The sequence below is a fragment of the Ylistrum balloti genome, unplaced genomic scaffold, assembly GCF_031769215.1.
Source record: "Ylistrum balloti isolate Yb309-2 unplaced genomic scaffold, AGI_CSIRO_Ybal_v1 Utg369980, whole genome shotgun sequence".
Lineage (NCBI taxonomy): Eukaryota > Metazoa > Mollusca > Bivalvia > Pectinida > Pectinidae > Ylistrum > Ylistrum balloti.
In genome coordinates this window covers 263,757-288,757 of record NW_026782068.1, presented here as the reverse complement: position 1 = coordinate 288,757, position 25,001 = coordinate 263,757, and the positions used below count along the sequence as shown (strand labels likewise).

Here is a 25,001-nt window from a genome sequence, read left to right as displayed (position 1 = left end):
CCACAAGTAATAGAATGTTTTGGTTACCGGTAACTTTTATAAAATGTGTTATATGCAATCTTTACATAAATGACTATGTTAAAATTATGTTCCTGTATCAAGTTTTCCTATCACATCGAGATAGGGTAATCGTTCTAAGTCATTTCACTTGATCATAGTTTGATTACAATACTAAGACACTTATCGAACGAACAAACTTTAAGGTCAACTGAGTCTTTAGTCTGTTAATTTTTCATAATTATATCTCCTTCTCAAGAACCACTGAGCCGATTCGAACCAAACGCGGTCTCTAGCATTAATACTTGAAGTTGCAATCGAATTGTTCCCCACTATGTAGGGGCAAAGGCAGCGAAAAACTCCCTGCTTAAAAATAAAAGAAAAGAAAAACACTTCTCTCTTAGATGATGTAAGTGTTTAATGTGGTTGTAATGTCAAAAAGTAGCTGTAGAAAGATGAAAATGTTCAGACTTTTGGATGTACAATTTTGCCTTGAGAGATCTTGTGTACTTCAACAAAAGCCAGCCTTTCATTTATTTTACAGACACGGAAAAATATATATTTTGAATAACCCAAATTTAGTGTCTGCACAATATTTTTTACAACAGCTAGCGCTCTTGCTAATTTATGTATTATGTTTGTGTCACCGAGGGCACCACTGAATTCCGAAATTCTTGGCTGGATTTCGTACACGACAACAAATAGCAATGTCTACGAAATATTGCCTTATATAGAAAATACCAACATATCAACAATATTTGCTCATACACTTTTATAACTTGTACAAGAAAATATGTTTCTGAAATACTTAGTACTCGAAGTGATATAGAAGAAAATATTAACAAGTGAAAACACCAACCTGTCAACATAATCACAATCCAAATTCTGATCCATTAAAACTCGGGCAAAATATGAACAAAAGAAAGTTTTACACAGAGTTTCTTGCAAAAGTGAAAGGATAACAATACCAGGCGTTACGGATCAGTAAGCGCCTTCTGCTTCATCGTCGACGTCCGCCATTTTAACATTAGTCAATCCAAGTAGGTGAATATCAGTAACATAACAATGCTAGCGCGGGAATATACACATAGTTTGTGCATCTGAAATGTTGAAAACTTGTGTAAAATACCTGCAAAATACAGAAGACGTACCTTTAAAGCACACAAATAAATTTGTTTGTATATACATACGTTTATAGAAGGATCATCGTACACAACTTTTTAATAACTACTTATACTCAATTCTTATTGATTTAAGATTCTGTTGACATGTTGGTGTTTTTTGTTGTTGTTGTTATTGTTGTTTTTTTTTCAACTCACGATTCATTTAGGTCGTGATACTGCTCACAAATTGTTTTTCTCCATCATTTTCTTTATTACCACACGAACTACATGAAATGCAGGTGCAAACTGCCAAGAAAGATTTGGGAGGAAAGTGTCTTGATAATCGTTTAATGAAAATTGTGCCTTTTTTCTCGTCTTCTGGTTTTGGTGAAAACACTTAGGCCTTAACCCAGCAGTGGTATCGGATACTTGTGTTTGCAACATTCTTAAAATCTATGTGGAGTTCCACACCTTGAGGAAAGAGCTTAACATAACAGGGAAAACTTGTGCCCAATCCCATTGAAATTTTTACAATGAAATATGTTTTAAGAACAAAATATACAAGTAAAAGATGGGAAAATGTATGATAAACGATAGACAAATTTGTTTGAATCATAACCAATCATTTCTTGTAAGGACAAGACTGAAACTTAAAAAAAAGTTTTTACGCTTCTAGAACAACATCACGGCTAGGATATCTTCAAATTAGGAAGGAGAAAATGAAGCATTTTTTCGACGTCATTTTGGTTTTCAGTTTTCTTCAGTCAGCCGTCAAATCCAGTTATTGTATCTTGCTTTTGACAAAATTGTAGTTTTATAGCCATGTGTAAACAAATGTTCACCGAGACGATGAGGGATGTTTGAAAATGGTTCCCTCACTGAACGAGTCGTAAGAATCTGCTCTCATCGACAGGATGTAATGAGTCCTACAGGTAGGGAATCAGAACCTCAAGAATCCGGTATAGATTTTTTCACTTCTAAAGCGACTTCCCTGCGTTACAAAAAGCCTCCCCCGACAAGCGAGTCCCCGCCCACACCCGGTGGTTATGTTCCAGAAAACCAACGAAAGTTTAACGCCCCGACGACCTCATTTTAGGAGGTAGATAGTGGTTAGAGCGTTGTTAACACCATTATCAACCCCCCAAAATGGCGCACCGGAACCGTAACCTCTTGGCACTCGAGGACGACTGTTTTTCTAGGGGGGGGGGGAAGTATGTAACCCTGGTAAATATTAGCCGAAATATACCGCTAGGCTAGAGGGAACGTCTCTTTATCTTGATTGGTTGAGCGTCAGAATAGTAAGCCAGGGGTTTGAATCCTAGTAAAGACATTGGAATAAATAATGACTTCTGTTGCACGTATGTCTATATCAATTGCAATTATTGCTATGCAATTCATTTGGCTTGTGTATTTGTAATGTCTCCAAATGGTTTCCTAAACACAGTCAAAGATCCTACGAACTTAATGTAGTTTGACATCATCAGTGTCTTTTTCATGGTTTTTGCAGTAACAATACTATGTCAGCTTTTGAAACAGCTTAATTGGCACCAAGTCTTTGAAGCCCTTTATTCCAAGGGACGCATTTGTACACCAGTGAAAGCTTTACCTAACATTTGTAGATAATCAACCCTAATGAAAAGGAATGCAATCATTTGATCTTCCTAGATTTTTATACAGTTTATTGATTAAAACCTCAATAATGACATATACTGTATAATGAACATGCAATCTATTATTGCGCTGAAGGATAATCAATTTATCTGAACGCTGTAGGCCTACACGTACGTGTACGTAAATTTCGGACGTTTCATATTTTTCAAATCATGTATATAGAAAAAGTTGTAAAAACTCATTTCAGAATCTGAATATTTTGAGTCATAGAAGTATCTTTGAATATTTTGTAATTTTTATATAAATACTTACGGTAGATCTTAGTCGGCGAAACACCTTCTCGTGAGTAACGTTGACAGAATATCCCTGTTGTTCTGCTTTCGGCTGCTCTGTAACAACTTTCTTAAAAAGCATGAATATGAAAATCATCTGGAAAGCAATACATTTATGAACGACCTGACAATCGATATCGGTGAAAGTGTATGTCTGTTCTGGGATGTCAGTTTCACCATTGCTGTTGTATTTTTACTTTTCGCTGGAACTTTGCTGTCTGTGTATGATGTGTCCTTTTCCAGCGATATGTTCATCATCACCGTCTAAGTTTTCTGTTTTTAAAGTTGTATTCCACCGAAGTTGCAAAATGTCTGGTTGTGCTGTACCTTTCAAGAACCTATTCTGATGACTTTTAAAACTATTGTTACCATGAAAACATCTCTCCTGTGGTCAGTTTGGACAGGCTAAATTACTGGAAATATTCCTCGCCAAACCGTTTTGATATTCTGTTCGACTGATAACGCAAGTCTGTAATGACGCAATCAGAGCCGTTTGTCAAATCTATAAAGACTTTCCAAGAATGAAATATCATGTTTGTTTAAATGGTAAAGTGAAGTGTACGATTTCCATAAGGAAAAACGTATATGGTTTTGTAGTTTTCTTCAAAAGCAGTCCATGAAATCCTAACTTGTGCGGAGTATCCCAAATTCAGGAATATTGTACAAGCACATCCTTTGTGTTCTGTGGTTTGATTTATATCAACGTCCTATCAACAACTAAGGCCATTTACAGACGACCTTATAGTGTATGCGAGGGGGGCGATTTATTTCAGTATGTACACTTTTAGAAGACTATGATAAGCCATACTCTTTGTGATATTGTGGATCTGATACCGGCTTCATAGGAGTTCCAGATAAACATACTTACAAAGACCTCGTGCAGGACATCCTACACTTGATCTAATGTCCCGAATACGAAAGAAATGGTGCCCTACACGGCTGTAGGATCTCACTGTTCAACTCAATTTTGGATGAAAGGAACTCAGTTATGTATCGACGATGGTTCTCGGGTGGGAGGAACTGTTATATAGCAACTATATGAGATGGTTAATTTGCTAAATATATATTTAAATACTTTAATTGTTTAATTGTACCTTAAGAGTTATTTCCCTTACCATGTTAATTCCGGATATTTCATTTCTTCAATTAATTGTAATTTACTTTTTCCGGATATTTGGTTTCTTATATCATGTATTTTTTGGTCATAAAGAAGTCTGAAAAATATAGAAGTTTGAGAAGCTTTGTTTTTGAATGTTTTCCTGTACTGCACAGAACTTGGCCCCACAGGGGAAAAAGAGCGAATTCTTTAAAACTCTTCTTTTTCTCTATATATAGGAATGCCGTATGCTGCCTCAATAGCGAAATAATGTAACACGATTATAAAAGATAAACAGTGCAGGTTAAGTGACTCTCCAAAGAATAACAGATTACATACGAGCATGCGGGGATGTTGCTATTCAGAAATAGATACTTCACTGGTGGAAAATTGATATGACGTTTTTCATAGAGCTTAGTGGAAAGCAGACACTGTTAATTATTAATATCAATATTCGGCTAAACTTTTCAAAATTTCTATCAAATGGTGGATGTCTTTTACATTGTTTAATCAACTGATAATGTAATAACTCTGGTTGAAGGTGGAGCAGAGATAAATGAGATGTTTTCTACTCATGCAACGAGCAGTGAACCACAGAGGGATGCAACCTTCTATTGCAAATTAATCATTTATAACAAGGGGAATTGAATCAATTAACATACATGTATTGCTTGGAGACTGAATTCATGCGGTGTATGGTTTTAATTAGAAAGTAAACAGTTGACATATCAGAACATAACATCGCCTGAGTCCCTATTGATATTAAATATGTATCGGATTTTCATGTGTAGGTAGGAATTATTTTCATAAGTCGACGGCATCAGTTGTTTAAGCCAGGAGAGATAAGCATTTACATCGATGGGAATTTAACATTAGTTTGTCCTAATGATACAGCTAATTAATGACCAGTGTACCTTGAAAAAGTCACGATAACTTAAGTAGATGATGAGACGAGGACGCTTTCTTACCTTATATTACATCTTTCTAATGACAGTCGATATCTCAAGTAAGAATTGTAACTTGAAACACTATGGAGAAGGGAAAGGTCGTTATCTGCCTGGTTTTGTACAGAGTACTGTAGAGAACATCGGTTTTCAACAGTGTATCAAGTTGTGTTATCAAAAGGTTAACTGTGATTCTATTAACTATGATAACGTTCGTCTTGTGTGTGAAATGAACACATTGGTCACACCAGGTCAAACAACGGAAGATTTCCTTGAAAACAGACCGGGATCGGTTCATATGGTTGTCAACAAAACCGGACTGAATGCAGATCAGGTAAATTAAACAGATTTAGCGCATTGCATGTTACTGTTGTCAATGGTATTTTTTTCTTCTGTTTTTAAACAATGTGATGAACAGACAATAGATTCTCACCACATTTTGCGTAGGGATGAAGTCGCGTGGTTTCAAGATATATAGATTGATGAATTCAATTGGATTTTTTTGGTAGTCATTATGATTACTTTGGGTGGTATTCTGTTTTCTTGATTGATATAGAACTGTTGTTTTATAGTTCATTAATTAATATCAAGCTTAACACTCCATCAAAATTCTTTCGTCACAACAAAAAAATATAAGCTTTATATTTACGTCCATTGGACCCATAATAACCTCAAAAAGCCCTGAAACTAGCTACCACACTGAAGTATAAAAGATTCCACTGGACAGGATACTTCATTTAGCTTAATAACATTGATGCCGGGATCCGTATTTATACAAGTCCCCATCCCCATCGCTTAACGATGTCACAGAAGCGATACAAATTAGCATTCATCATTCTGCAGGAAGAGAATTTTAAATATTCAGGTAAATTTCCCTTGTTGGGCCTGTACCTCAGGCCTATAATGCAAAAGCGATGTCTACAATACCACTCTCCACCGGGAAATTGAGGACAAAGTTTAAAATCTGTCCTCAGGTGGAAGATGTTTGATGTAATTTCGAGAAGGGAAATAAATTTAGAGTAAATGACGAATCTTGGGTTCAGGAGGCAATGGAGGCGGTTGTGAAAAGAGGAAAATGTCTATCAAGTCTCCTTGTGCTGGTGTGAGCCTGCTACCGATTTTATAGCGCTACCAAACTAAAAAATAAGCTTTCATGTTTAGCATGGAGTAGTGAGTACTATTTCAAAGGTCAAAAGTGGAGCAGTGGAAAGGTAAATGTATGATGCAGTGTATCTAGGACTATTGCAACCACATCTGTAAAGCTATATCATTATGTGCACTATATTCATATACAAAAATGGTTGATGAAGGTAAGTGATATGAAATGATAAATTATCAAAATAAATATCAGGGGCATTCATTCGAGTCATTTCCAATATCGTTACTCTAGTAAAAAAGATGAAATATTCATGATGACTGAAAATCGAAATATGTATTTGGAAAAATCAATATGATGGTACTGAAATACATATCACATGAGGAGAAAGGCTCTCAAGAGCTAACATCTGTTTGGTGCTGTTTATATGCCATGGCGCGGTGTGCTACAAGTGATAAGAACAAAAGTAGATATTTTTGAAAAACAAGGCCAGATTTGGGTCCAATAGAGGGAATAGAAACACAACGTTAGAATCCTGCTGATTAGATGAAGGTATCTTCACTAAATTTAGTCTGAAGCATCTTGAGGGAAAGGTTACCCAGTTTTGTAATATTTGGAATACTTTTCCTTTACTTCTCAGCAAATCCCAAACGCGGAGGGTTAGGGTGGTTTAAGAAGCACATTACAGCTAGTTTGTTCTTGCATAACATGAATAGTTGTACTACCATGCTTTAGTGTCGACGAAAATATAATATTGTCACGGTTAGTAGTGGTTTTTGTGCAATTTCCTCACCCGGCTTCACCGTTTTTATTTAACCTTAAAACAAGGTCTAATATTAAAACTTTTTGCTGTTAATTTTCAACATACACCACCGCTCTAGATTCAACTTTATAACTTTGCATTTTTTTATGTTCTCTGACTGTGATGTGATTTATGTTATATTTGAGTCTTGATAAAGGGACAGGCTGCCTCGAAGATTTGACAATTAACTTGTCCATACTATCGTTAATCATTTATCTATTCCAGTAATACACATCCAACAAACACTTGTTTGTTAGGATCCGGTACCAATGTTTGACCATACTGTCGATATTACTTACTAGATTCTATCTATACATTTAATGTTCTTTTACAGATAGCCTGCGAGTCATTGAACTGCCCTCCGAATACGAAATGCATCAAACTACATGACAATACCACTATATGCCATCCAGGTAATTGGTTTTACTATATAAACATAGTACACCATAATTTTCTAATTTCAACCCCGTCTTTTTTTTACATATAGAACAACCAGTTCACTGAAGCAGGAAAACTTACCGTGCGATAATTTGGTATCACTATTAAGTCTGTAATGGCATTTAAGTTATTAATTCATTTTCGGTACGACCACCGATCGAAAAACGCTCGATTTAATTTCACAGCACCGATTACTGGATACTGTACTAGTGTCAATTATTGAATTATCATTCAATCTCTCCTACCGCCACCCAAGGGAACACATGCCACGAGATATTCGGGAGTCATAAAGCACCTAATTAGACAGTTCCACAGTTGTTATTGATCTCGTACACGGGGGACTTATACATATATATAACACATTAAGATACAGTGCTGTGGTTGTATACCTTTGGAAACCCGCAGGCCATGATAAATCTATCTGAATCTCCATCATAATACAATATACGACATATACAAATATTGACAAGTCCATGGTCCATTGGTTTTGATATCTACGTGTCATACTATCATGTCTACCTTCAAGAGCGTGAAAAAATCTTCAGTAACAAATTATTTGTTACAAGTTCTGAAAATGCCGTCGAGAACAAGATTAAATCTGTCTCTAGGAACATAATGTCTTGAACTGAAAAAACGAAGAAAATACCAAAGTGACTCAAATTTATACAAACAAACATCTTCTTAACACCTTCATATGTTGGAATCAAATGGTCTTCATGGATTGATAGGTCTTAAAGTGCCATACCAAAATTGTAAATTTCATGACCACATGATCTCATATTATCCCCTGTAGAAGGGATAAATTTTACTAGTGTACTTGGGGAAACACATTTTGTGAACTTCATGACCACATGATCTCATATTATCCACTGGTTGGGGATAAATTTTACTTGTGTACATAGGAAAAAGATATTTTGTGAACTTCATATCCACATGATCTCATATCATCCATTGGAGAGGGATAAAGTTTACTAGTGTACATAGGGAAAACACATTTTTAGTATAATTTGTTTCCTTCGGAAATATCTCAAACATGATTAGAATGATTAGTGTAGGAGGACGGCTTGATGAATGCACATATTGATCCTGGCTGACCCCAAGGGGAAAATGGGTGGAGCCAAATGGGTCAAATTGACTTATATTCCGAAAATCTTCTCAACACCCAGATGTAGTAGAACCAAATGCTGTTAGAAAAATAGTAAAGGATGACAATTTCAATGGCATGCATAGACACGATAAATAATGCAGCCTTGTACCATATACAAAAATCAAACTTCTTAAACTAGAACATATGGTCAGATTCTTTTACAACAATCTGTATAATTTACTCATGATTAAAATGATATAAATAATTTTTTTACGACTTATCTTATGTCTCGGTTTTTATAAAGGTTGTACAAGATACACACAAGTGAATAGCACCCTTTAAAACAAATTTTAGAATTAGATAAGTAGCGCCAAAGAATGTATTGAACTGCATCATACCGCTTTTTCGTCCTTCTAGGACTCGTCAGTGATGTTAAGGGTCTAAATTTTGATTCCAAAGAGGCTACTGAGGAAAATCACAATTGATGGACAGAAATGTTAAAATCTATATTGGGGGGTAGCATTGACATCATAATTCAATAAATTTTCATAACACAGATTACTTTAGAAATATACACAAATCAAGCGATCAACATTTACTTGAAGCTAGTGGTCGTACGAGTGAATTCTTTGGTATTCATCTTTTTATAAAAACATCCCTTCGGAACCATTTACATGCCCGAAAAAACGAATCCGGCATGTGCTACATTTTCATTTTACTGAAAGTTCCTTTAACAGCTTTTACTGATATGGTTACTTTTAGTGTGATGTAGTTGAAAGTTCTATCCACGGTTCATCCCATGTAAGGGTTATAGCAAGAATAACGAATGGATTCTCCGGAGGCTTTCCGGAGTTACTATTCATTCTCCATAACGTAGATCTTCATTATCTAGAAATGCATTTCAATTAGTTAATCTTCGCAAATCACCCAAAGTTCACAGTTTAAAAACAAGCAAATAAAATACCGACATATCATCGAAATCTCCATTCAAACTCAAATTCAATAAAACTAAGACCAAGAATTATAATATCTTTACGCGTAGACTCCTTAAAAATTACAATGATATTAAGGCTAGGTGTTCTGGAAGATTACGCGTGCTTGACGAATCCAGTTTGTTTTCATGTAAACCAAACCATCAGAAAACAGATGTTTAGAATATATTTCGATAGGTGATTAAAGCACTTAAGTAGCCATGGTCGATTTTTAAACGCCAGAAGAAGCAAGGGTTGATATAATATAGATGAAAATTCACTTTTGAAATATCATATACTTGACGTTCGTTTGAAAATACGCAATGTAGGAAATTATGAAATCTATTGTTCGTGCACTTCCAGATTTTTCTTATGTTTCAAAAAAGATTTTCCTCAGTTGCCTCCTGGGATTCAAAACTTTTACATCACTCAAGAGTCTCACCAGGACGAAACAAAAGATCATCTAGTTTAATCCATTATTAGACTGTACCGTACCTATTTTCAAATTCGTGCTATTCACTCAAGTATATTTGGTGATATATTACACTTTCGTAAGAAATGCATCCAAACTAATGTGTATTCCGGCACATATCTATGTATGATCAGTAGTAAAAACGGGGACGGATGAAAATCACAAAATTTGTGAATTACTGTGGTGTTGGTCTGCCCATGCTAATGTGCATTCCGGAGGAAAAAAACTTTCAACAAATATAAATAAAACACGGTACAACTAAGTCCAAATAGTCTTGGACATCCTCTTCGTCATTCTGCAGACGAAGGTCTGGAACTTAACTGGAAAGAGTGGTAGTTTTACCACATTTCTCTTTTTTAACTTTTACTTGCTTTACTTTTTACTATCCTGCACATGAGAAGATGGTTCTCTATTTTGATACATATGTGTATACCATTTCAGAACCATGCCGGCGAGCCGACTACTTGTTGTCCTCAAAATTGAAGTTTTGCTTCAAAATCCACGATCAGTTTGCCGCCTCTTCAGTCGCTATTCAAACATGCAACAGCGAAAATGCGACTCTGGCAGTGATTGATTCTGCAGCGAAATTGGACTACTATGACAAACAGCATCTGCGATTCAAATATTCAAGTAAGTTAAGCAAGTGGTTGGACCTGTTTGTCGCTTAGCATTTAATGGGGTTTACAAAAGCTGTTTTATGTAGTCAGGCGGAGCATCAAGTCTGTGTCCAGTTTTTGACATTACAGTGTGAGGATACTATAGGTAGCAGTAAACAATTAATTTGCATTTCTGCCCAAATAGTAATCTCCAACACAAAGCTAAAATATTATCCTGAAAAAAATGAAACCCCACATTGTCCACTTTAACATGACAGGACCAATTTTAGCAAGGTTTTTTTTTCATTTTTAATTAAAACCTTTATAATGGGGTAATCTAATGAACAAAAAATCACCCATAGCCACACCGAGAAACTGTGTACTGCTACCATAAGAATTTACTCTATTAGCTTTCCTTTTTACTGTGCAAAACCAACATGGCTGATTGGCGGCGATCTTTTGACACCACAGTTTATCATAACTTGTTAGAAAGTGATTGACTGATCCCCAAATTCCTCCCGGAAATAATGTCTATGTTTTAATTATAGAATGAAACACTTCACACGAAATGTATTATACATTCAGCTGTCAAATCAATACGTAATATGTTGACTAACAAGTAAATATTTAACTTATCTATATTTGTTATTATAGCACGATTAGGATTTTTCATAGCTGGGGGAAAACTTGACGGTGTTTGGAAACTTCCTGATAACACCATCCTGGATCACACTACCGGATGGTCAACGGTCTATATGAATAATGATGGGCCATGTCTGGTATTGTGGAGAGCTACCGGAAACTATGTGCTAACAGATGGAAGCTGCACAACACCATACCGTTTCATATGCGAGGAAAATTAGAAATTAATATTGATGAACAAGTAGTTATGAGTAGTTATTGCCCCTAAAGGTAGGACGAAGACTTGCACTCGCTCTTCCCATTTCATTTTCGAAAGAGTCCACTGGACTGTCGAGTTATGACCATGATGTACTTCCATTAACAGTGCAATTATTTCATGAATTGTTAATTTGGATGATTGGCAAGCAACGACAAGATTATTTTCTGGTGATGTGAGAAAATATTTTGTGATAGGGAAGTTTAAATCTGCGCTCTTTTGTAGGAGTCTTTTCACAGAATCTGAAAATATTTACTGCTTACCAGATTTACATGTGGATCTTGTGGTTATATCGCTTCACAACTGGATATCCTTAATACTGAATACAGAATGACGATCAGATTCGTAATATAAATACTCGGGAAATATGTGTGGTTAAGGAGATTTGAAAACCTCTTCTAGTAACATTAAATAAGACTTAGTTAATGTCATTGTTTGAGATGGAGGAAAATATGAAAAAGGACCACGGACTTTCAAAACAGCTGAAAACAGAAAAGCTGAGAGGCAGGACACGGACAAGTAGAATAATAAACAAAAACAAAAAACAAAGAAAAGGACTCCAGGAAAATGCAAGACAAATGAAGGACAATTAATGAATCCAAAAATGATTTTGATACGATTCTAGAGTTACGTACAGCTAACAAAAGAAACTTATGTATAAGGACTTTGAAAGGAAACCACAATGAACTATATAGTCTTAGGAACAACTTTAAAAAATATATTGACATGAAGGAGATTGGTACTCGAAAGGACGAGAACAAGTGGGATTTGCCTTCTCTGATATGATAAACAGCGGCAATTCACAGGATACCTGGAAAGTCCTCAGTGACAAGAAGGAGATTGATGTTCGAGAGGACGAAAACAAGTGGGATTTGCCTTCTCTGATTTGGTAAACAGCGACAATTCACATGATACCCGGGAAGGTCCTTAGTAGACCAAACCCGATGGTAGCTAAATTACGGTGAAAGTGAAGAATTCGGTTATGAGGAGGATAAAGACCACAAGTAACACACTATTGGGATAGTTGACGATATGCTGCCTATCAAAAGTATAAAGATACCCCCTCCCACAAAATGTTGGCAAACGCTTTGTATTTTAGTGATGAAATCATTGCAGAGTGGGATGAAATTAGAGAACTCATTGACATAATTGACGAGCTGGAAGATTTTGTTTTCGTGAGTGTAATTGTGTATAGTGATATAGGATTTGGACATTTATTTCACCTTGACAAAATGATTTATAAGCAAGATATGCATACTGTAAAATTACCTCGCGTAAACTTCCCTTTTCGGACATATACCGAATACATGATTTCGCGAACGCTGATCTTGAAAAGCTGTCAAACTGATGAGCTAGAAGAGACCAGGACTGCGACATCGGTACCTTGATCAATATGAATGCCATTCAGAGTTATTTCCGTACAAGTAATCACGAAGCGAAGGATTTGAATTCGTGATTGACTCTCTTCACGTATTAACGCAGATACAAATCCCAATTATAATTATATATATAATATATATATTTAAATGAACCACACCACGACATTCAACCAGACATGATATGCAAAGGTTTGGGCTTAGTAAAATCTACCATCTCTTCATTATGGGATTTTGAAAAACAGATGTTCAGGATTTTCATCGTTTAGAATTACTAAAGTTTTATGCACTTGTAAATACTAGTACGAAGGGGACTATTAAAGAATACGTCAGCTGGAATATATATAGCATTGTGTGACTATTAGTTAGTTTACACAATAAAAACCCCACTGAACTTAATTGTATCTACAAAATGTTTAGCACGAAGATTTGTAACATTTAAAAGTTATGAAAAGTCAAAAAATGAAATTAGACCTAAATGATAAACTTCAAATTTGTAAGTTATTTACCTGTATTTCAAAATTTACCAAAGAAATTAATATTTTGAGTACAAGAATCGTCAAAGAATATTACTGACGAAATCGTTGTAAAATCAATTCAATTTATTTTTTATTCTGGTACATGAAAGAAAGCATGGAATATATCAAGTACTGTTGTTATTATTTAATGATTTTAAGGTAGAAAACAAAAGGAGCATCAACACCGGTGATCTCATAACGGCGATTTTTTTTCTAAATATTTCTGATGACAAGGCAATCAGTCATCAGAACGTCACGGTTCCAAACCATCAAAAACAACGTGATCCCTCACTTTTACGGAAACCCTGGTGCTGATGTTCCACATGTTCCCTACCTATATTTTAGCTTCGTTTTGTGGAACGCTACTAGAATACACTGAAGGATATCAGTATCGTATTCCTACATCGGTACACTGATCAACCATTTCCCACGGGACGTTGGATCGCCCAATAACTATTGACTTTCCAGAAAATTTATTTTTGTCTATTCAATGACTTTTTACCAATATTCTCTTTATGGTATGAAGTGTTGATAAAGAAAAATCACCTGTTTCTCTGTGCAACTGGGGTAATTTTCGGAAATACAGTTCACTTCTTGCTGTTAATGAGATAAAAACATTACTCATGAACACAAAAATTATGTGTTTTTCTTTTGCTTATTTTATTAAGGGCCGGTTTCCAAAACGGCCCCTTCTCTGATTCTCAGTTAGTTATATAAAAATTCAAAATCCTTTTGTTTATTTTTAAACAGTCTTGACAAAATATTGTGAGAAAGATAATGTTTTCATTATATAAGTGGTTTTATGAAACCCAAATATATCAGCTTTATAAAAAAACTACCATATGCCATGTATTTACTTTAAAACAATCTTAATCAAATATTGTGAAGAAACACTATATTAACATTATATAATATCAAAGGGTATTTAGATGTACTAATTGATATCAGTCTTTTACATATACACCTGATGCCCTCTTTTTTTTAAACAGCGTGGTGTTATAATAGCAAAGTGTATATAATGTGTAAATCGCTATTAGTTTGATATAAATACTTAATACCCCAGTTTATTTCAAAGTCTAAACAAAATACTATATTGTCCTTAAATAGTGTAGTTTAATGAAACCAATTTGATATACAAAAGTACCTTATGCCGTTTGGTTGTCTTGAACAGCCGTAACAAAATATTGTGAAGCAATACTGTGTTATCATTGTATAATGTGGTGTTTTATTAAAGTGTATTTGGATGTACTAATTACGATCAATACGAAAATTGAAAGTACTAAATGCACTCTGTTTATTTTAAAGTCTTAATATATTTTGAAGAAACACTATGGCATCCTCATATAGCGTGATGTTATGCTACCAGCTTGGTTTATATAAGTAAATTGTATTGTGCTAGTTGTTATCAGTCTGATCTATGAAAGTACTGTGTACTTTGAAGTCCTAACAAAATACAGTGAAGCGTTACGACTTTCAGTTACCATCCATTTTGTCACGTGTCTATTGATATAGTATTGTTTTACCTCATGTTATACATTTCCATGTATCTGAGGATCCAATAAACTTGAAACAAACTCGCTACAGTCAGAACCATATGGATGGATTTTCCACGTATCTAACCACTGGTTATGTTCTTCTAGTATGAGAATATCACGTTTTAGGTTTACCTCTTGTTGAAGACATATCACGATAAATTAGGTTAAGATGAAAATCCTCTAATTAATCGCTGATTAACAGGACCAATACATAACATGTCAACAAATATTATCCCGCGTTTTACTACTATTTGTCTCGTGGTGTCATTCATTCACGGCAAATAAACAACACGAAAATACCAACATGTCAACAAATATTATCCCGCGTTTTACTACTATTTGTCTCGTGGTGTCATTCATTCACGGTAAATAAACAACAAGAAAATACCAACATGTCAACCAGTATTATACCGCATTTTACAAATAATTGTCTCGTGGTGTCATTCATTATGTTACTAACCGACGTTCTCAATCATTTCACAACTTACGGTTTTTTGAGACAGTCCAGTTAATTTTACATTGAAAGCCATTGTTTAATTTTCAATTAATCACTTGTTAACAGTAACTTCTTATCAAACAGGGCATGTTTTATACAATGTTAAAGAACTCACCCTATAACACAATCAGACGATCGGGACCGGAAGATGTTTAAATTACCAAAATAATGATAACAATGCGACGGGCGAAAAAATGGCATTTACTTTTGAACAAAGTATTCTACATCAAAGGGCCGGTTTCCAAAACGGCTCCTTCTCTGATTCAAATTTCCTGTTGGTGGTGCATTGCCCATGCCGTTGTGGTCACAAATCTATAAAGTATAAAGATTTAGGTCACTTGGTTTGTTTTTTATGGCTCCTCAAAGTTGTACCTTTCAGAAGCTGTCTAAGTGTTGATAAAATGTGCATGTTATGTAAAATGTTAATGAAAATCTAATCAAATGATAGTCACCGTAAAGAATACATTCATGGCATGATTGTGACAAACAATCATGTTTCCATCGCGCCATTTGGCTGTTTTATGGAAGAAACAATCTCAAAAATGCCATTTTCGATGATAACATTTTAGACACAAAAACTGTTTTTTAGAGAATACACCCTTTTATGGGCGTTGGATGCAAACCAATTTTTATCCTATTAAATAGTACGTAATATGCTATTGATGAGAGGGAAAATCATCAAAATGTAAGTGGTGGAACATTTTCAAATGTTGGTTTGAATTAGCCTATGGTTGAATTGCCGATTTTCGACTTTCTTTAGATAATTAACAAAAAAACGAGAGTATTTGCTCGGTATGTTGAGAATATGTACACAGATATGAAAAAAGTGAGAGAAACACTTTTTCATAAAAAAAAAATTGAAGATGGCTACTTCACAAGTCCCCGTGGTTGAAGACATTGGCTGACAAATAGACAGAACAACAAACAAGACGTGTTCCTTATGATTTTGGTTGGTTTTCGCATTTACGGGAGTGTTCATAGCTACGGGCGATTGTATAATACCTATATTTATAAGTTTGGTTAGTCACATGGTAACGAGGATCTTTCATATCGAGCCCCAAACATACTTTCGGCATATGCACTCCGTTGCCGCATGGAAAACTATTTCAAGTTTTGTCGGAATTTCTTTACCTGTGGTTGTAATAGTCGAGGGTTTTCCAGCGTCCTGTAATACCCAAGGTAGTACAAGATACTGGAAATGTGCGCACACATTCCCATCGTTCTCTCTCCAACTGGGCACTGGCAGTAGTAGTCCTTTACTGGGGCCTCAACATCGGGTGAAACGGTGAACCGTATCCAAACGTTATATTTCGTTTGGCTTTTGTGTCGAGAATGTATTTGACATCGGAGAAGGTCTGGGGAGTGATGGTAAAGCCACACCTCATAGTCTCCGTCATCACTTAAATGTTCGGCGATGTAACTAGGAGCCAGAGATATCTGATACGTTCCACACGTAATGGTTCTCAAGTAATCAAGATCGAGACGGGGAAACAGTACGGAAGATGCATCCATCTTGACAAACTCGGACCTTGCCCGTCTAGATAGATCCGGATCTATCTTGACTCTCTCAGCTAAACTATTCGGTGTCAAACGGTCCTTCATACGTTCAGTCATTAGCCTATCTTTGGCATCTTTCTCTGGAGATCTCTGGTAGATCGGTCCTCTAATACCATTCAGACAGGCTGTGACGGTTGGAAGCAAAGCCTCAATGACATTGATAAAGCTGTTAGATACCAATTGCGTTCGGAAGAACGTCCAGTGTTTCAGACGACCATGATAGGATTCCACAATCCACCTCGATTTGGTGATAGTTCTGTCAAGATTTGCTTGGACGTCAGAATGTTGACTTTGACCAGGTTTCAGGTATGACGGCATGCTAGCATTGAGGCCAGAGACTTCGAGAACTGGTAGGACATCTCTAAAACGTTAGTAAACGACAACGTTGTCGTCTGGTTGTAGCCAAGTAACTAGCTTGTCCATGACTTTTTTTGTAATTGTAGCATCATTTTTGCTGCCAGTGAATGGTCCCACGGTGTCCAGAATGTAGCCATCTGGTAAGGCGATGCTCATGAATTTGACAGGTTCTCTTCTTCTGGCCACAGTAGGACATTCTCTGGAGCTTGTGGTCGGAGCTTTTCTGGATATAAATATAGGTGCCATCTAATATGGCAGTGGCTTTATCTCCAAAAAAATGCTTCTGAAAAGACAGTATTGTGCCCGAGCAATTGTTCTCTTGTCAAGTGATCCGGACCTAGAAATTGTGGGACTATCGATGTGTCTAATGCCTGTACTATGGAGTGGAAAGTTTTGGACACACTTGACTTGGAAATTCCAAAAAGAGAAGAACACTGACTCCAGGAAATGTCGGTTTTCAGTTTTACCCAAAACAGTAATAGAGCATCGTGTGTAGTCTTGGTATATATACCAGATGAAAGATATGGGGAACAGTGCGAGTGGATGTCGAGGAACTGATCTTTGGACCAACCTGTCCAGGACATGCATGCTGAGTCATCAAGAGAAGAAAAGCTTATTGTAAACGCAGACTGGTTCTGTGAAAGAACGTGCGACACCTCTAGGAGGTCATTAATGATTTCGGACGATTTTGATGGTAACTGAGATTCCAAGGAACCTCTACCATCAAGGACAACCTCTGTAGACGGATCTAAGTCGTTACCAATAAGGTGAATGGAGCAGACGCGTGATGAGGTGGGACACCACAGTTTGTGTGAATAGATCAGGTGAAGTCTTGCACGTTTTGGTAAGACTGATGATTTTGTTCCATTTTTTGGAAAGGTAGCAAGACAGAGACAGCATTTTTTGTGTGAAGATGATCCATTCAAAAGATCATGAAGGGTCAGCAACGGCAGGATATGGGACGGGCAGTGGTATTCTTCCTCTGTCTCCTGGTTCTGCTCGGGTTCAGGTTCAGGCTGATTTTTGTTCCGAAGATACTTCATGTAGCACTTCTGGCAAATAAATGCTTGTTCCTTTGCTGACATCAATCCTTGTTGCACCAGCGTATCTAGGAGCCATTTATATTGTGGACTATTTACATTGCGTGCACTTCTGTTCTTATTGCCACTACGTTTCTTGAAGTTTACTTGACACTCTTCTCCAACACATTTACCCTCCATCTTGAAACAATAACGATTGGTTTATGAAGCGTCGAGAAAGTAACAAAATAGCAAGCCACCGATGATTGCTGTAAACAGCTAATACTTAGTAGTTTGGTACAATTATGCGAAAATGTGATAAATAACGAACAACTAATTACACAAAATAACAAGACAATATAATAAATCACATTCAATACCTCCAAGAAGCGCATAATTGATTGATTACTTAGAACAAAATAAAGTATTTCATATGGATAATCTATCTATTCGATGTGGCGTGGTCGGCAGGCACAAAGAAAGTGAGACAAGTCAGGGTCCCAACCCTGACAGAGCCACAACGCTTTGGAGATGGGACAATAAAACAAGGAAATTGAGACAAGAATAGCTAGCGTCGAGTGAATGATTTCGTAAACGTATAGACAAAGACAAGAAGATACGGATAAATGTACAAGGCCACACGATCAGAAAATTCAGAAGAGGACAGCTTGAGATAGAACAGTATTCATGTATCAGGGTGTCCTCAGTGTAAATCTTTATTTCGATACTATTTATTTAGTCGTTACACATCATAAAACTGTCATGAAAATATCCACTCTGATATTCAATATAAAAGTTTGTATATAATAAGCTATATAATAGGGTTTCAGACAAGGTTGTTACTCATTTCCCATTTTCTTTCAATTTACAACCACATTCAGGCTGCGATATGAGAACGTTCCACCACATGGAATTAGCTAATTTTTGGTACACATATGAAACAAGTAAAGCTCTATCCGATTGTCTGATGGCAATTTGCATCCAAAACTATATAACGGGAGAAAATTGCAAATTTATGGCGTTTTTCTTCATAATTGTGTCTCTGCAAGTGCATTTTCATCCGAGAATATTTTTTTTATGTTTTATGAATAAATACAATGTTTTGGAAATATTTATCAAAAGAAATTTATACTATGTTGCGAATTACAATTTCGAGATAACCTTCTTTTATTTACTAACTTATGTCTTTGATGCTGAAATTGACAACTTTATAAAAAATACATTTTCACTGAAATTATGAAATCTGGGTGTCGGAAAGGTGTAAAATTATTTTTCGGAATAGAAAAAAACCGTAGTTGAGCTAGATAAGAAATTATACGGGGGCAGGCTGCTATGGAGAATTAACATTACTGGAAACAGGTCCTTTATAAGCTGTGTAGATATATTCAAGATGAAGGATACCAAAATTAATATATTGCACAAGAACAAAACACGTTAAGTGTCGCTTGTAGGTATGTGCGTTTAACTATGTGCTTTCATATGTAACCGTCTGTGTCAATTGATAAGTATGGTGAATGTGCGAGGATATTTGTTTGGATAGAGGCAGTCCTTAGAGCTCAACACCAGCAAATCGCTCTTGGATTAATTTCTGGGACATTAAAAATACTTTTTCTTTAAAAAAAACTCTTCTTCACCATGTCGTTTTTGCTTTGATCGTCCATGTTTATTGTAATTGTATCTTGAAATAAGACTTTGTGAGTCTGACCTTAAGCGTGTTTAAATATTAGGATATAATCTTCCGACAGACTCATCAAACCTTAATATATAAAAAGCCTAAATATCAATATCGAGAGCTCCGGATGAAATATTTATTGATATTCCATAGCCTGTCTTGCGGCAAATGTTCCCGTAGAACGATTTCTCTCAATAACCGAAGATATGTTCAATTAAACTACAACCCACTTTCAATATGTAACAGAGCTGTTAAGTCCCCGTTATTGACGCTGAGCCTATAGTATGCTTGGGTGGAAATGCACAAGTCGGTTTCAAATGAATCACCTTAGCGCCGTTTCAATGCTACATGGTTCAAATGGCTTAAAATCCTTGAAAAAACTTTTCCCCAGGTAAAGAGCACGGATTAATGATATTAAACTTGTATCATACTACTGCCATAATCAGCTTTACACTTGTGTACTTCGAAATCTACGGCCGCAACACAAGTGATATACTCCACACTTCCTCAAGGACTTGGGACTTTGTACATATTTCTTGACTGATTTCTTATATCCCATCCAATAACTTAACTGTTCAATAACGTCCAATATCTGAAAGTTATTGTACTCCAGAAGTGTACGATAACTTCCAATATCTGGTAGTTATTGGACACCAGAAGTGTACAATAACTTCCACGTTATTGCACACTAAATTATACAGCAACTTGCGTGTTAAAACCACTGGACTGTGAAGGCCATACCTGTAGTAAGCAGCAGGCTTAATCATGAAAAAACCCGAACTCACAAAGTTTTGCTTTTGACGGGAAATGTACTCAAGAACACAGGACAAATGTGGTTGGTTCATGGCAGTTGATTGGCGAACCATGATACGATCCAGTTATTGAATGTCAATAGACTCGTGTACACTCGTCTAGACATCCAATAACAATAACTGGTTTTATCTATAATACACTGTCCAGCATAGTCCATTAATAGAATAATTCCTTAGACGCCACGGTAACGAGATATGACCAGGGTTTCCCACTCCAGATTCGGTTATAAACTATTGTCAAATAATTGTCTGGTGTAGCATGTAAGTTACTGGAACATTTGATATATTACTTATCAGTAATATAACGATGTCAAGGTGTCCGTTCGTGATTCAAAGTCAAAAATGTCTGGTATTATTTCTCTTACTAACATTACACAGGAAATTTACAATTTCGTTAAAGCACCTGCCAGTCCATCTATGACAGATGTTTGATTCTATCAGATTTGATTTTCAGAAGATGAATTTTGTCCCATTCCTTACCCCTGTGTGGTGAGGCCGTAAAATTGACAATTCTGGTTCACGTTTGACCAATGAATGTGTCTGCAGTAATTCTTGAAATACTGAGATGTCGAAAATGACAATTGTTAGTGAAGAATGATGCCTGTCAAAACGCGATCGAAATAGGTCACTTCATTTGTTTCAGGTGACCTTAAAACCGACTCAAAATTAAGAGATTCGTCCGTCGTCCACTGTACATAAACATTTTCACATATTTAACTACTTGGGCTCCACAAATAGGATTAATTGAAACTAACCTGAAACGATGCGGAGATGGTCTTGATTAAATTTGGTCATTTTTCGGGTCAATCCTAAAGTGATTATAGTCGCCATCTTGAAATTCATTTTTTTTCTGAAGTTCCAGATTCGAGGAGAAAGATAGTGAGGATGTTAAGGAAAGTAAGATAACGTAGTGTCAATATTTTTTTGGTCTTGCGAAAGTTGAATGTAACAGCCATGGCGGCCATTTTCTAACATTGATATGTAATCAGGGCTTTCCTGACCGAAACATAAGTAATACCTCTCAAGTGCCATCAGTATGATTCAGCTGAAATGATTCTAGCCAAGTGTTGGTAATTTAGGATCGTTCTAAAATTATAAAACGTTTTCACGACCGCCAACTTTGAAACAAAGAACACATTGTAAACTTTTTGCATTGTCTGACCGGTGCCATTGACCACGAAATTTGTAGGCATGTTCTGGAACTGAATTGTGAGGTATTTTTGCAATTACACCATAAAAAGAGGTTTTTATAGTCAGATGACCGTTAAGGCCCCTACGCCTGTTGCATTTTTGAAGATTAGAACTGATAAAAATATAACCTTCAATTTATATAAACAACTTCTTTAATAGACAATTTACAGAAATCGTCGTGCTTAATGTAGCCTTCGACTTTCTCTAACTAAACACACGAATATGCAGAATTATATTGATATTGGGGTACTTGAAAATCACTTGTCTATTTTCGAATCTTAAATATGATAACATTTGCAAGTCCCTATTTGGTTTTTAACGTTTGATTAGGCCACCGACAATGTATCGTAGTCGGCTATAACAGTTTAATTCCTTGGCATCATTGACGAGTTCTATTTTTTGGCTCCACGGTCTAATCCTAAATTTGTCTTGAACAAACAAAATACAGGGGGTTGTCTTCGGTCGAACATTAAGCTATTGTTTGTCGTGGAAAGGGAGACAAATCTTTAAGCATGATCTGTGTTAACTGAAATGGATTGTTTTATTGACAGAAAAATGTACACAAGACAAGTTAATGCCACCTTTCAGCAACTTACAGAAATCGTCGTTCCTGACATGGTCATTCTCTAAAAAGGCACACAATTATACATAATTGAATTGATTCTCAAGTAGAGTAGGAGTTGTGCTAAAAATCAGTAGAAGATTAGAATGTGACGTTTCCATGACTACACTGTCACCTTCATCTTATAACACAACCAGTAGAAGATTATAATGTGATGTTTCCATTACTACAATGTCAACTTTATCTTATAACACAACCAGTGGAATATTAGAGTGTGATGTTTCCAAGACTACACTGTCACCTTCATCTTAAAACACAACCAGTAGAAGATTAGAGTGGGACGTTTCAGTGACTAGATTGTCACCTTCATCAGACAAATGGCCAGTATGAAACTCACTAGCACTGACGTACGCAGTGTACGAGATAGTTGTCACATACAAAGAACCACACCATGTCTTGTAACAACAACATTCTATTCAGCCAGACGCTTGACATACATATTAACAATTACAAACACAGATGAGACCAAGACTAACGGGTAACACTATTGACCTTAACATGGACATTAAATGTGATTACACGACATCTCTCTTTTTTCTTTTTAACTGAAAGATCTTTGACACTATAACACTAATAATAAAATGAGTTATATTTACCATATCAATAGTATTTCTTATCATTTAGCACAGTTCTCAGATCAAGTCTTTTTATAAAAGCAATACGACGGTTGTAATTCTTGTAAATGATAAAAACTATTTTATATTGAATGATATGCAAAATAAATCACAATGTTCTTGAACTTCGTCAATGAGTAGTATAACATAAACAAACCAAAGAATAGATCAAAGAACATATAACAATGGAACGCGTATTGGAACACGTCACGGAACACCTCAGGGAACACTTGGAACACATCCTGCAAGGAAATCACAACTAAATATTGTTTTGACTAGAACTATAACTTTTTAAGCTTTGTATATGTTAATATTCACTGGAACCGACTTGGTTTCCGAACTTCACGACCTGATTTAGTTTTATATGGACTTTTGACTAAATCACGAGGCTTATCCTCAGGGCTGACAGTTGGTACACATGCAGGTTGTGACTTGAGGTCAACCTCGGAGTGTATTGTTGGACTTAGAACTGCAGGACTTGTGATCTCCAGCTTTATATCCTCATCATCCAGTGTAGGTAAGGACTTTGTTACTTTGAGATGCTTCCTGTTCCTTCTGTATTTCTTTCCATCTGATGTCTGTACTACATAGGATCTTGGTGTCTGGTGTTTATCAACTACAGTACTGTGCGTCCATGTCCTTTCATTGCCTGTTTTCATCATGACAGTGTCATTCTCTTGTAATGGTTCGAGACCTTTTGTTGCATGTCTATTAAAATAATTTCTTTGTCGAAATTGTCTTAACTTTAAACTGTCCTGAATCTCGTCTGACACTTGTGGTTTCAACAATGGGGTTGCTGTTGGTAGGGTGGTCTTAAGTCGCCTTCCCATGAACATCTATGAAAGGTCAATTCCATCGATCGGTGAGTTTCGATAATCGAGTATTGCTAGGTATGGGTCATTTGCCTTCTTCAGTAGTCTCTTTACTGTCTGTACCATTCTTTCCACTTGACCATTTGATGAGGGGTAATGTGGACTCGTGATAGTGTGTTGAAAACCGTAGTCTTTTGAGAATTTGGTAAATTCCCGACTCGCAAACTGTGGTCCGTTGTTACTTATGACTTGGTCTGGAATTCCATATTTGGAAAACTGGCTCTTTACATGGTTAATGACAGAGCTGCTTGTCAGTCCTTGTAATTTTGAGATTTCAGGCCACTTTGAAAAATAGTCTACGCAAAGCAGGTAATGTTGCCCCTTAAGTTCAAATAGATCCATTGCCACTTTAGCCCATGGTCGGTTTGGTATGTCGTGGGGTATATGTGGTTCCTTTGCGTTGCTGTTTGTGTCAAGCACAAATGTTGCATGTGACAACCTTCTCTTCTATATCAGTACTCATTCCTGGCCAAAATAGTACTTCCCTCGCGCGTGCCTTACATTTGACCATACCAAGGTGCGCCTCATGTATCCGGTCAAGCATTTCTGGTCGCAGAGACTTTGGAATGATCAATTTGTGTCCTTTGAATATCAATCCATCAATGCAGGCAATTTCGTCGCGATAATTCCAGTATGTCTGAATTTGTTGATCAACTTCCTGTTTGGTTTCCGGCCAACCAGTCATTATTTGTTGTCTCAGCCTTGACATCTCTAGGTCATTCTCTGTACCTTCTTTGATAGTTTTGTACTTTTCTGATGAGACCGGTAAATATGCCAACAAATAGAGTTCCTTGACAGCAAGATCATCTACTAAAGTTTCCTGTTTCCTCTAGGAATGCCCTTGACAGTGTGTCAGCTACATATAACAATTTGCCTGGTTTATAGGTCACTTCCAGGTCATACTTTTGGAGTGTGAG

At 36.2% G+C, this 25,001-nt stretch overlaps 2 protein-coding genes across 2 annotated transcripts; one reads left to right on the top strand and one right to left on the bottom strand.

Moving 5' to 3' along the window:
• The first annotated feature begins 5,126 nt into the window (after nt 1–5,126).
• LOC132547808 (uncharacterized) lies at nt 5,127–11,408 on the top strand. Its single transcript, XM_060211610.1, has 4 exons — nt 5,127–5,417; nt 7,316–7,394; nt 10,391–10,579; nt 11,200–11,408. The coding sequence occupies exons 1-4, from the start codon at nt 5,127–5,129 to the stop codon at nt 11,406–11,408; spliced, it is 768 nt and encodes a 255-aa protein (XP_060067593.1).
• A 12,640-nt stretch (nt 11,409–24,048) lies between these two features.
• Nucleotides 24,049–24,426, bottom strand: LOC132547807 (uncharacterized protein K02A2.6-like). The gene has a single exon (XM_060211609.1). It carries the CDS (start codon nt 24,424–24,426, stop codon nt 24,049–24,051), a length of 378 nt encoding a protein of 125 aa, XP_060067592.1.
• Between the last annotated feature and the right edge of the window lie 575 nt (nt 24,427–25,001).

Coding starts and splice junctions, on each gene's coding strand:
- LOC132547808 (XM_060211610.1), top strand. CDS start 5,127: ATGACAGTCGATATCTCAAGTAAGAATTGTAACTTGAAACACTATGGA. Junction 7,395..10,390: donor TACCACTATATGCCATCCAG/GTAATTGGTTTT, acceptor ATACCATTTCAG/AACCATGCCGGCGAGCCGAC. Junction 10,580..11,199: donor TCTGCGATTCAAATATTCAA/GTAAGTTAAGCA, acceptor TTGTTATTATAG/CACGATTAGGATTTTTCATA.
- LOC132547807 (XM_060211609.1), bottom strand. CDS start 24,426: ATGGATCTATTTGAACTTAAGGGGCAACATTACCTGCTTTGCGTAGAC.